We start from the raw sequence: 11,035 nt of genomic DNA, 5'->3' as shown, positions 1-11,035 counted from the left end.
ATCCATATACACTACATCTACTGCTCATCCTTCATCAACGTGTTTAGTCACATCCTCAAAAAATTCAATCAGGCTCGTAAGGCAGGACCTGCCCTTGACAAAGCTATGCTAACTACTCCTAATCATATTATACCTCTCCAAATGTTCATAACTCCTGCCTCTCAGGATCTTCTCCATCAACTTACCAACCACTGAGGTAAGACTCGCTGGTCTATAATTTCCTGGGCTATCTCTACTCCCTTTCTTGAATAAAGGAACAACGTCTGCAACCCTCCAATCCTCCGGAACCTCTCCCGTCCCCAGTGATGCAAAGATCATCGCCAGAGGCTCAGCAATCTCCTCCCTCGCCTCCCACAGTAGCCTGGGGTACATCTCATCCGGGCCCGGTGACTTATCCAACCTGATGCTTTCCAAAAGCTCCAGCACCTCCTCTTTCTTAATGTCTGCATGCTCAAGCTTTTCAGTCTGCTGCAATTCATCACTACAATCACCAATATCCTTTTCCATAGTGAATAATGAAGTAAAGTATTCATTAAGTACCTCTGCTATTTCCTCCGGTTCCATACACACTTTCCCACTGTCACACCTGATAGGTCCTATTCTTTCACGTCTTATCCTCCTGCTCTTGACATACTTGTAGAATGCCTTGGGGTTTTCCTTAATCCTGCCCACCAAGGCCTTCTCATGGCCCCTTCTGTCTCTCCTAATTTCCTTCATAAGCTCCTTCCTGTTAGCCTTATAATCTTCTAGATCTCTAACATTACCTAGCTCTCTGAACCTTTTGTAAGCTTTTCTTTTCTTCCTGACTAGATTTATTACAGCCTTTGTACACCACGGTTCCTGTACCCTACCATAACTTCCCTGTCTCATTGGAATGTACCTATGTAGATTTCCACACAAATATCCCCTGAACATTTGCCACATTTCTTCCGTACATTTCCCTAAGAACATCCGTTTCCAATTTAAGCCTCCAATTTCCTGCCTGATAGCCTCATAATTCCCTTACTCCAATTAAACACTTTTCTAACTTGTCTGTTCCTATCTCTCTCCAATGCTATTTATTGTAAAGGAGATAGAATTATGATCAAAATGCTCTTCCACTGAGAGATCTGACACCTGATCAGGTTCATTTCCCAATACCAAATCAAGTATGGTTTCTCTTGTAGGCTTATCTACATATTGTGTCAAGAAACCTTCCTGAACACACCTGACAAACTCCACCCCATCTAAACCCCTCACTCTAGGGAGATGCAAATCGATATTTGGGAAATTAAAATCTCCCATCACGACAACTCTGTTATTATTACACCTTTCCAGGATCTGTTTCCCTATCTGCTCCTCGATATCCCTATTACAATTGGGCGGCCGATGAAAATCACCCAGTAAAGTTATTGACCCCTTCCTGTTCCTAACCTCCACCCACAGAGACTCCGTAGACAATCCCTCCATGGTGTCCACCTTTTCTGCAGCCGTGACTCTATCTCTGATCTACAGTGCCATGCCTCCACCTCTTTTGCCTCCTTCCCTGTCCTTTCTGAAATATCTAAAACCCGGCTCTTGAAGTAACCATTCCTGTCCCTGAGTCATCCGTCTCTGTAATGGCCACCACATCATATCTCCAAGTACTGATCCACACTCTAACCTCATCTGCTTTGTTCGCAGTACTCCTTGCGTTAAAATAGACACACCTCAAGCCTTCAGTTTGAGCGCGTCCCTCCTCTATCACCTGCCTATCCTCCCTTTCGCACTGTCTACAAGCTTTCTCTATTTGTGAGCCAACCTCCTCTTCCCCAGTCTCTTCAGTTCGGTTCCCACCCCTGAACAATTCTAGTTTAAACTCTCCCCAGTGGCCTTAGCAAACCTCCCTGTCAGGATATTGGTCCCCCTGGGATTCAAGTGCAACCCATCCTTTTTGTACAGGTCACACCTGCCCTAAAAGAGGTCCCAATGATCCAGAAATCTGAATCCCTGTCCCCTGCTCCAGTCCCTCAGCCACGTATTTAACCTCTACCTCATTCTATTCCTATACTCACTGTCGCGTGGCACAGGTAGTAATCCCGAGATTACTACCTTTGCGGTCCTGCTTCTCAACTTCCTTCCTAACTCCCTGTAGTCTTTTATCAGGGCTTCTTCCCTTTTTGTACTTATGTCATTAATACCAATATGTACCATGACCTCTGGCTCCTCACCCTCCCACTTCAGGATATCTTGGACGCGATCAGAAACATACCGGACCCTGGCACGTGGTAGGCAAACTACCATCCGAGTTTCTTTCCTGCATCCTCAGGAAACCCTTTTTTAGTTGACTTTCTTTAGTTGCAAAGAACAGGGTTTCAGATTTCTGGTTCATTGGTATCTCTTCTAGAGAAGATATGACCTGTACAAAAAGGATGGGTTACATCTGAACCTGAGGAGGACCAGTATTCTTGTGTGCAAATTTGCTAGAGTTGTTGGGGAGGGTTTAAACTAATTTGGCAGGGGTATAGGAACTGGATGGGGCAGTTGGTATACAAGCCGATGCAAAGTGCAGTGAGACTGTGAGGAAAGACAGACAGATGATAGGGGAAAATTGCAGTCAGTGGGATGAGATGAAGTGTATTGTGGGGGCAAAATCAAAAAGGGTGATGAAGACAGGACTGAAGGTATTATTATATCTTCCACGAGGTGTGTGTTCAATTAGAGATTAGCAGGTATGACTGTGGTATGGCTGAAAGAAAATCATAGATGGGAGCTTAAACACACAAATGTATCAAAAGGATAGGTAAGTAAACACAGGGGTGGTGTGGCTCTGTTGGTAAAATTGAAATCAGGTCATTAGAAAGAGCTGATGTAGAATCCTAGTGGGTAAACTGCAAGTGTAAAAAGACCCTGATAGGAGGCCCTATCCTGGAAATAGAAACGGCATGTGTGAGCGCACCCTTAGCTCCTGGCTCCTTAATGCCAGGGTGATTGCTCATCATACGGTGTGTCTTGGGCATTCCTCTCCAGGTTTTTTTGGAGCCAGCTGGATTCGAACTCAGGAGCCTTCACTCTGAAGTCCAGCACCGATGCCACTACACCACCAGCTGGACTTCAGAGCAAAAGGGCATGTAATAAGAGTAATGTTACAACAGTCATGGGAGATTTCAATTTTCAGGTAGATTAGGAAAATAAGGTTGATGCTGGACCCAAGAGAGGTAATTTGTAGAATGCCTACAAGATGGCTTTTTAGAATAGCTTGTGGTTGAGCCCACTAGGGGAAAAGCAATTCTACACTGGATATCACAAAATGAACCAGATTTGATTAGGGAGCTTAAGGTAAAGGAAGCCTTGGGAGGCTGTGATCATAATATGATAGAATTCACCCTGCAGTTTGAGAGGGAGAAGCTAAAGTCAAATGTATCAGTATTACAGTGGAGTAAAGAGAATTACAGAAACATGAGAGAGGAGATGGTTGAAGTTGATTGGAAGGGGATGACAGCAGAACAGCAGTGGCTGGAGTTTCTGGGAGAAATTTGGAAGGCACAGGATAGATGCCATTCCAAACAAGAAGTATTGTAAAGGCAGGATGAGCAACAGTGGCTGACAAGAGAAGTCAAAGCCAACATAAAAGCAAAAGAGAGGACAAACAATACAACAAAATGAGGGGGAAGTTGGAGGGTTGGAAACTTCTAAAAACCAACAGAAGGCAACTAAAAAAGTCATTGAGAAGGTAAAGATGGAATACAAAGGTAAGCTAGCCAACAATATCAAAGAGGATACCAAAAGATTTTTCAGATATATGAAGAGTAAAAGAGAGGTGACAATGGATATTGGACTCCTGGAAAATGATGCTGGAGAGGTAGTAAACTGCATTAAGTATTTTGCATCAGTCTTCACTGTGGAAGACACAAGCAGTGTGGTGGAAGTTTGAGATAAGTGAGTGAAGTTGCTGTTACTAGAGAGAAGGTGTTTGGGAAGCTGAAAGATCTGAAGGTCGATAAGTCACCTGGATCAGCTGATGTACACTCCAGAGTTCTGAAAGAGGTAGCTGAAGAGATTGTGGAGGTATTAGTAATGATCTTTCAAGAATCAATATATTCTGGAATGGTTCCAGAGGACTGGAAAATTGCAAGTGTCACTCCACTCTTCAAGAAGGGTGGGAGGCAGAAGAAAGGCAGAAGATAGGCCAGTTAATCTGACCTCAGTGGTTGGGAAGATGTTGGAGTTGATTGTTATGGATGAGGTCTCAGAGTACTTGGAGGCACATGATAAGATAGGCTATAGTCAGCATGGTGTTGTCAAGGAAAAGTCTTGCCTGACTAATCTGTTGGAGGGAGTAACAAGCAGGATAGACAAAGGAGAATCAGCTAATGCTGTGTATTTGGATTTTCAGAAGGTCTTTGACAAGGTATCACACATGAGACTCTTTAACAAGATAAGAGTCCATGGCATTACAGGAAAGATTCTCACACGGATAAAGCAGTGGCTGATTGACAGGAGGCAAAGAGTGGGAATAAAGGGAGCCTTTTCTGATTGGCTGTCTGTGACTAGTGGTGTTCCACAGGGGTCGGTATTGGACAGCTTCTTTTTACGTTAAATGCCAATGATTTGGTAGGTAGTTTTGAGGTTGCAGGGAGGCTGCAGAAGGACTTCCACAGATTAGGAGAAAGGGCAAAGTAGGAGCACTGTTGGGAGGTGTATGATCACGCACTTTGGTAGAAGGAATGAAAGTGTCAATTATTTTCTATATGAGGGAAAATTCAAAAAACTGAGACGCAAAGGGACTTGGGAGTCCTCTTGCAGAATTCCCTAAATGTTAATCTGTAGGTTGAGTTGGTGATGAGGAACACAAGTGCAATGTTAGCATTCATTTCAAGAGGACTAGAATATAAAAGCAGAGATATAACGTTGAGGCTTTATAAGGCACCTGTGAGGCCCCACTTGGGAGTACTGTGAGCAGTTTTGGGCCCCTTATCTAAAAAAAGGATGTGCTGAAACTGCTGGGGTATAGAAGAAAGAGGGGGGAATCTCAATGAAACTTATTGAATGTTGAATGGCTGCAATAGGGTGGATATGGAGAGGATGTTTCCTAAAGTGGGAAAGTCTAGGACCAGAGGGCACAGCTTCAGAACAGAGGGATATCCATTTAGAATGCAGATGAGGAGGAGTTTCTTTAGCCAGAAGGTGGGGAATCCCTGTAATGCATTGCCACAGGAGACTACGGAGGCCAGGTATTTGAGAGTATTTAAGGTGGAGGTTGATGTGTTCTTGATTAGTTAGGGTGTGTAAGATTATGGGGAGAAGTCAGGAGAATGGGGTTGAGAGAGAGAAAATGGATCAGCTATGATGAAATGGCAGAGCAGACTTGATGGGCTGAATGGCCTAATTCTGCTCCTATGTCTTCTGTCCTTTGACTCACCCACCATAGGAAACATCCTCTCCACATCCACTCTGTCTAGGCTTTTCAATATTCAAAAAGTTTCAGTGAGATCCCCCTTTATTTTTCTAAACTCCAGTGAGCACAGGCCCATGGCCATCGAATGCTCCTCATATGTTATCTTTAATTCCCAGAATCATTCTCATGAACCTCTTCTGGACTCTCTCCAATGGCAGCACATCTTTTCTGAGATAAGGAGCCCAAAACTGCTCACAATGCTCCAAGTCTGGTCTGACCAATACCTTATAAATCCTCAGCATGACATCTTTGCTCTTATAGTTTAGCCCTCTCGAAGTGAATGCTAACATTGCATTTACCTTCCTTACCACTGACTCAACGTGCAAATTAACCTTTAGGGAGTCCCAAGTCTCTTTGCACCTCTGATTTTTGAATTTTCTACCCATTTAGAAAATAGTCTACGCCTTTATTCCTTCTACCAAAGTGCATGACCCCATACACTTCCCTTTACTATATTCCATCAGCCAATTCTTTGCTCATTCTCCAAATCTGCCCAGGTCCTTCTGCAGGCTTCCTGCTTCCTCAACACTATCTGCCCCTCCACCTATCTTTGTATTGTCTGCCTACTTGGCCGCAAATCCATCGATTCCGACATCCAAAATGGCATATTCAAACTTCTGGGCAGGTTAAGTCTAAAGCAGGGATTCCCAACCCGGGATCCTTTGGCCCCTCAGTTAATGGTGGGAGTTCAAGGCCCCTGGTATAAAGCATCTTATGTGGTGATGTTCTGGCTGATAGTGTTGATAAGTGAACTTGCACTTTCCTTTCTGGCATTCTGACACAAGGCCATCTGGATGCAGTGGTTCTGAAACAGTAAAACAGATGCAGCACGCACACATGTTTGAAGAGACAGGTACAGATGCACACACAACAACACAGGCATGGACACTGAACAATGAGCAGCTGCATACACCATTCACTGTAACTCTGGTTAGCACACAGACAGCTGGAACTCTTTAGGCAAATAAAGAATTACAAGCACAGTTACCATGGGAAAATAAATGTTTAATACGATTTAAGTCACTATAAAAAAGGTTCTTAAACAAATAAATCAAGGAAGCAACCAAAGAAATAAATTTGAACATAACTTGTGCTAAATAACTGTTCCTATTAAATTTGTTAATAAATATTTTATTTACACAAAAAATGTTCCAGAAATATTTCAGTGCACAATATTTACAAAGTGAGGGCACAATTCACAAGATAAAGATCGCCACAAAACATTTTGACTTTCACTACACATTCTTTGTACATTTGGTAACTCGTTTGTTTTTTGATTGTTATTTTTAAGCTATTCTGCTTGAGGAACATCATGAATACCAGCTTCTTAGGGGAAAGAACAGGTCTTTGCAAAAGAATTAGAACTAATGCCTTTCTTTTACTGAGCTTGGTTAACTGCAGTTTATTCTCAAATGATTTGTCAACCAGATCGAGATTTTAATTGATGTTGAATGATGTACCTAAGACCTCTTTAAATAAATCTAAGTTGATCCTTGTTTCCAATTTTTTAGACAGAAAGGAGTCTTTCTTCTGCTATTTTATATAAAAACAACTAAAGTAACAAGGGATATCATCCCCTCAACTGATTTCCATTATTCTCAGTTGTATAGTTCCTGCAGCTTCCAAACACTTTGGAAGTAAGGGGAAATGCCACAAGTATTCTTTCATTCCCAAATTCCTATATTGCAATTACCTTGGGTAGAAGTAAGCCCCTCTCTCCAATCCAGCCTGTTTCCAGGATCAAAATCAAAACGAGAAATTCAACTTCTCCAGTGGTTCAGATCACTTTGTAGTCGTGCCAATTTATTTTGGTCAAAGATCTCGAGGTGCACCTTTAACTTCCCTTGCTTAAATCATAAGGAAATGGATTTCTAGACTCATAGTTACAACGTCAAGCCGTCTATTATTATGTTGCGTGGATGTATTCGAATCGTCTGAATTTAAAGGCCGTTTCAGCCGTCATTCGGTTACATTTTCAATGTAGAAAAGGCAATCCGGCCAACATGATTTTGTGTTGTGGCAGAGTTAAGTCAGAACCCTCCACAAGTTAAAGCAAATCACTAATTCATGGTATTTCCTATTCATTATACCATATGTTAAGAAAAATTCGATAATTTCGCGGTTGTAATGTTCATTGTGATCTCAACATTTTACTGTGCTTTTTCCAAATGCAGATATAGTTGCTCTTGCTCATTACTAGATATTGCCTCTGTATACAGCGCTATTTATTATATAGTACTTTTGTGGCTGCAGGTATGTTATAATATCTACTATATGTTGCTTTGTGTCCCTCTCCTTATTATCCAAGTTTCTTCTGACTGCAACCCAGTGCATTGTCCAGTTGTACATTACTCCTGTCGCCAAACAGTGCTTGTGTCTGTGCTAAACCCCCCAGAACAGTTTCCACGAAGTCCCGCAATTTGCTGCACAAACCGTCCAAAATAGCGAAATATACATCTGGCGCGCATCTAATTTTTGCACTTTTGCGCAGGTTAAAAGAGAGTCGGATCCACCCGCAAAACTGGCCACGCTCCTACAAGAATGATCAATCATTGAACAGTTCTTCTAAATGTTGGCATTAGGAGGACTGTAAATTAAGTTGATACTGTCGGCAAAGTTTTCAAAGCTTTTGAATGTTTCTATGTAATTCGCGAGGATATCAGTTATTGTCAAGCAATATAGCTGCACTTCCTGTCCAGTTTGTAAGGTAATTTAAAATTAGGTTGTTCACAGGTAGAGGAATGGCAAGGTTTAAAATGCCCGTGTGTAACCCACTTTCAGTGCTACTGCTCAAACTGCACCATGCTGTTACTCGTGGTACACGGAAGAATAGATATTTATTTATTTATTTTAAAGCAACAGTTCCAAACATCGAAGTGACTATTTATAAAGCTTGTTCGTGGTAGATTTTGCGTTCAGCGGTACGCGCTTCTGTTTGCACGAAAACGCAAGGACAGAAAAGACCTCTCAAAGCCAGAATCAGGAACGGCGGCCCCAGTACAGTCAACAACTTTTGTCAAGTCCAAGGTCAAATGAGACACTGGCAAAGGTGGGGCGGGCCGGAAATCTGATGCTTACTCTACTGATCGCGAAAATTCATTAAAAGCTCCAATAAAGAATTCTGCAAATTGCCAGGCATGTATTAAATATGCCAGGCATGGCTTTCTACTTTTAAAAAGCAGAGTTTTGGCGACTAATGTTTTAGTTTTGAGGTTTCTGGATGACCCACACGCCCGAAACCACCAAGCTGACTGTGCCGACCTCTTGTAGGCTGTTCAGTGCCCGGGCTCGCATTCGCTTTTGGCGGATGCTGCCCCTGTTTATATCTCCCACTGCTGTGTTGTATTCACCACTGCCTTTGCCATGTCGAGAGATATTGAACTTCCCTACTCTTAAAAGATCGGCACAACATCGCGGGCTGAAGGATCTGTGCCGTTCTATGTCCTATTCTACGCTACTTTGTTTCCGACAGGTGAAGCACGCCACTAAAATGACACAGACAGCAATAGGCGATGTTTTCTAGGGGGGGGGGGGGAAGCTTCAGTTCCATTGAAATGTGTTGTTTCCTGGACGCTAAATCAGTAACTTACACTGAAAGAAACGAAAAGGACACCTAGCAATAAATTATAAGTTTAATATAGATATCTTTGTACAATGTTTTATTTTGGGGAGAGGAAGAGGGTATGGCACAAGTCCCCAACAGGTTCGCGTCCTGAGGAGTAATTTTTTAGTGGACAGTCTCAAACCTTACTAAGTTGCGTTGCCTGATGCAACATTTGTGTTTATCCTAGACGCACTGAGCGAATCTTTACGAACCAAGGGTCTCCTTGAAGTACCTATCTATTACTGGTAGCTTTTCTTGGCGATGAGTCGTTTACTGCTCCGGAGAAAGGCCCCTTTATTGTATCCCGCCCTACTGCCTCCAGATGTCCCCGTGACTGAGTCAACCTGTGCTCCTGTTGCCAGACCTCCAGAAGACGGCGCCCTGGCGCTCAGACGCACTCGTGCAGAGTCTGTGTGGTCGTGCAGTTCAGGCAGCTGACGTGGCAGCACCAATGGAAAGTACAGTGACATCTCTCGGTGACTCTTTTGGTCAGAGTACGGAATCCCCTCCCACAGCACAACAAGTCGCAGCCGTCCAAGCCCAGCGAGGTGTTATTGCAGACTCGGCCCCTGGTACCTGTGGTGCCCATTTTGCTGTTGGCTGTACAGAAGTTGGGTGACTTCTCGAAGTAGACCAGGTCCTGGGGAGAGTGTGGCTTGTGAGCAGGGTTCTCGGGTTCCAGGTGCCGCATGTCTGCCCAGGAGGCGCGGTTACTGCCTTTGTTGCTATAGGTCACACGGGAGGCGCCGTCAAACCGGTCTTTTAGCAAGTCACCCACTGTCCGAAAGGTGGGGAGCCGCATCCAACAGGTTTTAACCGTGCAAGAGCCAGACATTCCATGGCACTTACATTCCTGTCTCATCTCGGCATGGACTGTCTGTGAAATTGATAAATACCGATCAGTATAGGTAAACATGTTGCTATTGGAAAAAGTTATAAACTTACTATTAATGAAGCCTAGCCAGGATATCGGAGGACATTGTCTCAACTGTTGTGGTTGCAGCCCATTTGAGACAGAGGAGGGGTTACTTCCACACTAACGAATACATCTTAAAAATACAAATAACCACTTTCGGCGAAGTGACACCGGAGTGAGATAAGTACCGTGGATAATGAGACGTATCCTGAACGTAATACTGGCGTAGTGAGATGTCCAATACAACAGGCGCAGTCTGAGAGTCTCGATAAACAGTTGCAATGCACTCTGCATCCTACTGGCCTACAACTCTTGCTCCTGGGCTAGTAACGAATGAGGTAATTGTAACAGAAAACAACACACACAAAAAAAAACGTTTTTCACGTATCTTGTTTCGCGTGACCATAATAAACCAGTTCCGGTCCACGATCTCCAAATTTTGGCCAGGGGGACAACCTTTGGGAAGTAATTTCTAATATTAAACGTTGAACTGATGGGATGCTTCCTGCACCTGTTTTGTGTATTGTGCGGCGTGGACCTATGTGTATGCGTGTCCGTGCGCGTATCTGTGTGTGTTTATCTGCCTGTCTATGTGCATATTGTGTGTGTGTGTGAGTGTGTGTGAGTGTGTGAGTGTTTGTGTATGTGTGTGTGTGTGTGAGTGTGTGTGTATGTGTGTGTGAGTGTGTGTGTGTGTGTGTGTGTGAGTGTTTGTGTATGTGTGAGTGTGTGTGTATGTGTGTGTGAGTGTGTGTGAGTGAGTGTGAGTGTGTGAGTGTTTGTGTATGTGTGAGTGTGTGTGTATGTGTGTGTGAGTGTGTGTGAGTGAGTGTGAGTGTGTGTGTGTGTGAGTGAGTGTGAGTGTGTGTATGTGTGTGTGTGTGTGAGTGTGAGTGTGTGTGAGAGAGAGAGAGATTTGTGCTTTAACCTGTATTCACTCGATGGATTGGACAACACTGAGTGTAAAAGTATTGAGAAGTTATTATGGGTGATTTTGTGGGTTGTGGATGCTAGCTTTGAAAAGTGGGAGGCTATCAAAAGACTGCATTTTTGGTCATTCCCGATTAACATTGACCAGATTCGATGGATTAAAAACTAC

At 43.4% G+C, this 11,035-nt stretch overlaps 1 protein-coding gene across 6 annotated transcripts in view; it reads right to left on the bottom strand.

Moving 5' to 3' along the window:
* Positions 1-9,034: 9,034 nt before the first annotated feature.
* The window catches only part of wnt1 (wingless-type MMTV integration site family, member 1), a 30,958-nt gene continuing 28,957 nt past the window's right edge, over positions 9,035-11,035 (bottom strand). For all 6 annotated transcript variants that reach the window (XM_059955957.1, XM_059955958.1, XM_059955959.1 and 3 more), the window contains one exon: positions 9,035-9,897. In XM_059955957.1, coding sequence (XP_059811940.1) covers positions 9,409-9,897 — 489 coding nt within the window. In that variant the 3' untranslated portion in view covers positions 9,035-9,408. The remainder of the gene's footprint in view (positions 9,898-11,035) is intronic.

This window comes from Hypanus sabinus, chromosome X1 (assembly GCF_030144855.1).
Source record: "Hypanus sabinus isolate sHypSab1 chromosome X1, sHypSab1.hap1, whole genome shotgun sequence".
Classification (NCBI taxonomy): domain Eukaryota; kingdom Metazoa; phylum Chordata; class Chondrichthyes; order Myliobatiformes; family Dasyatidae; genus Hypanus; species Hypanus sabinus.
This window is presented reverse-complemented; position numbering and strand designations above follow the sequence as displayed.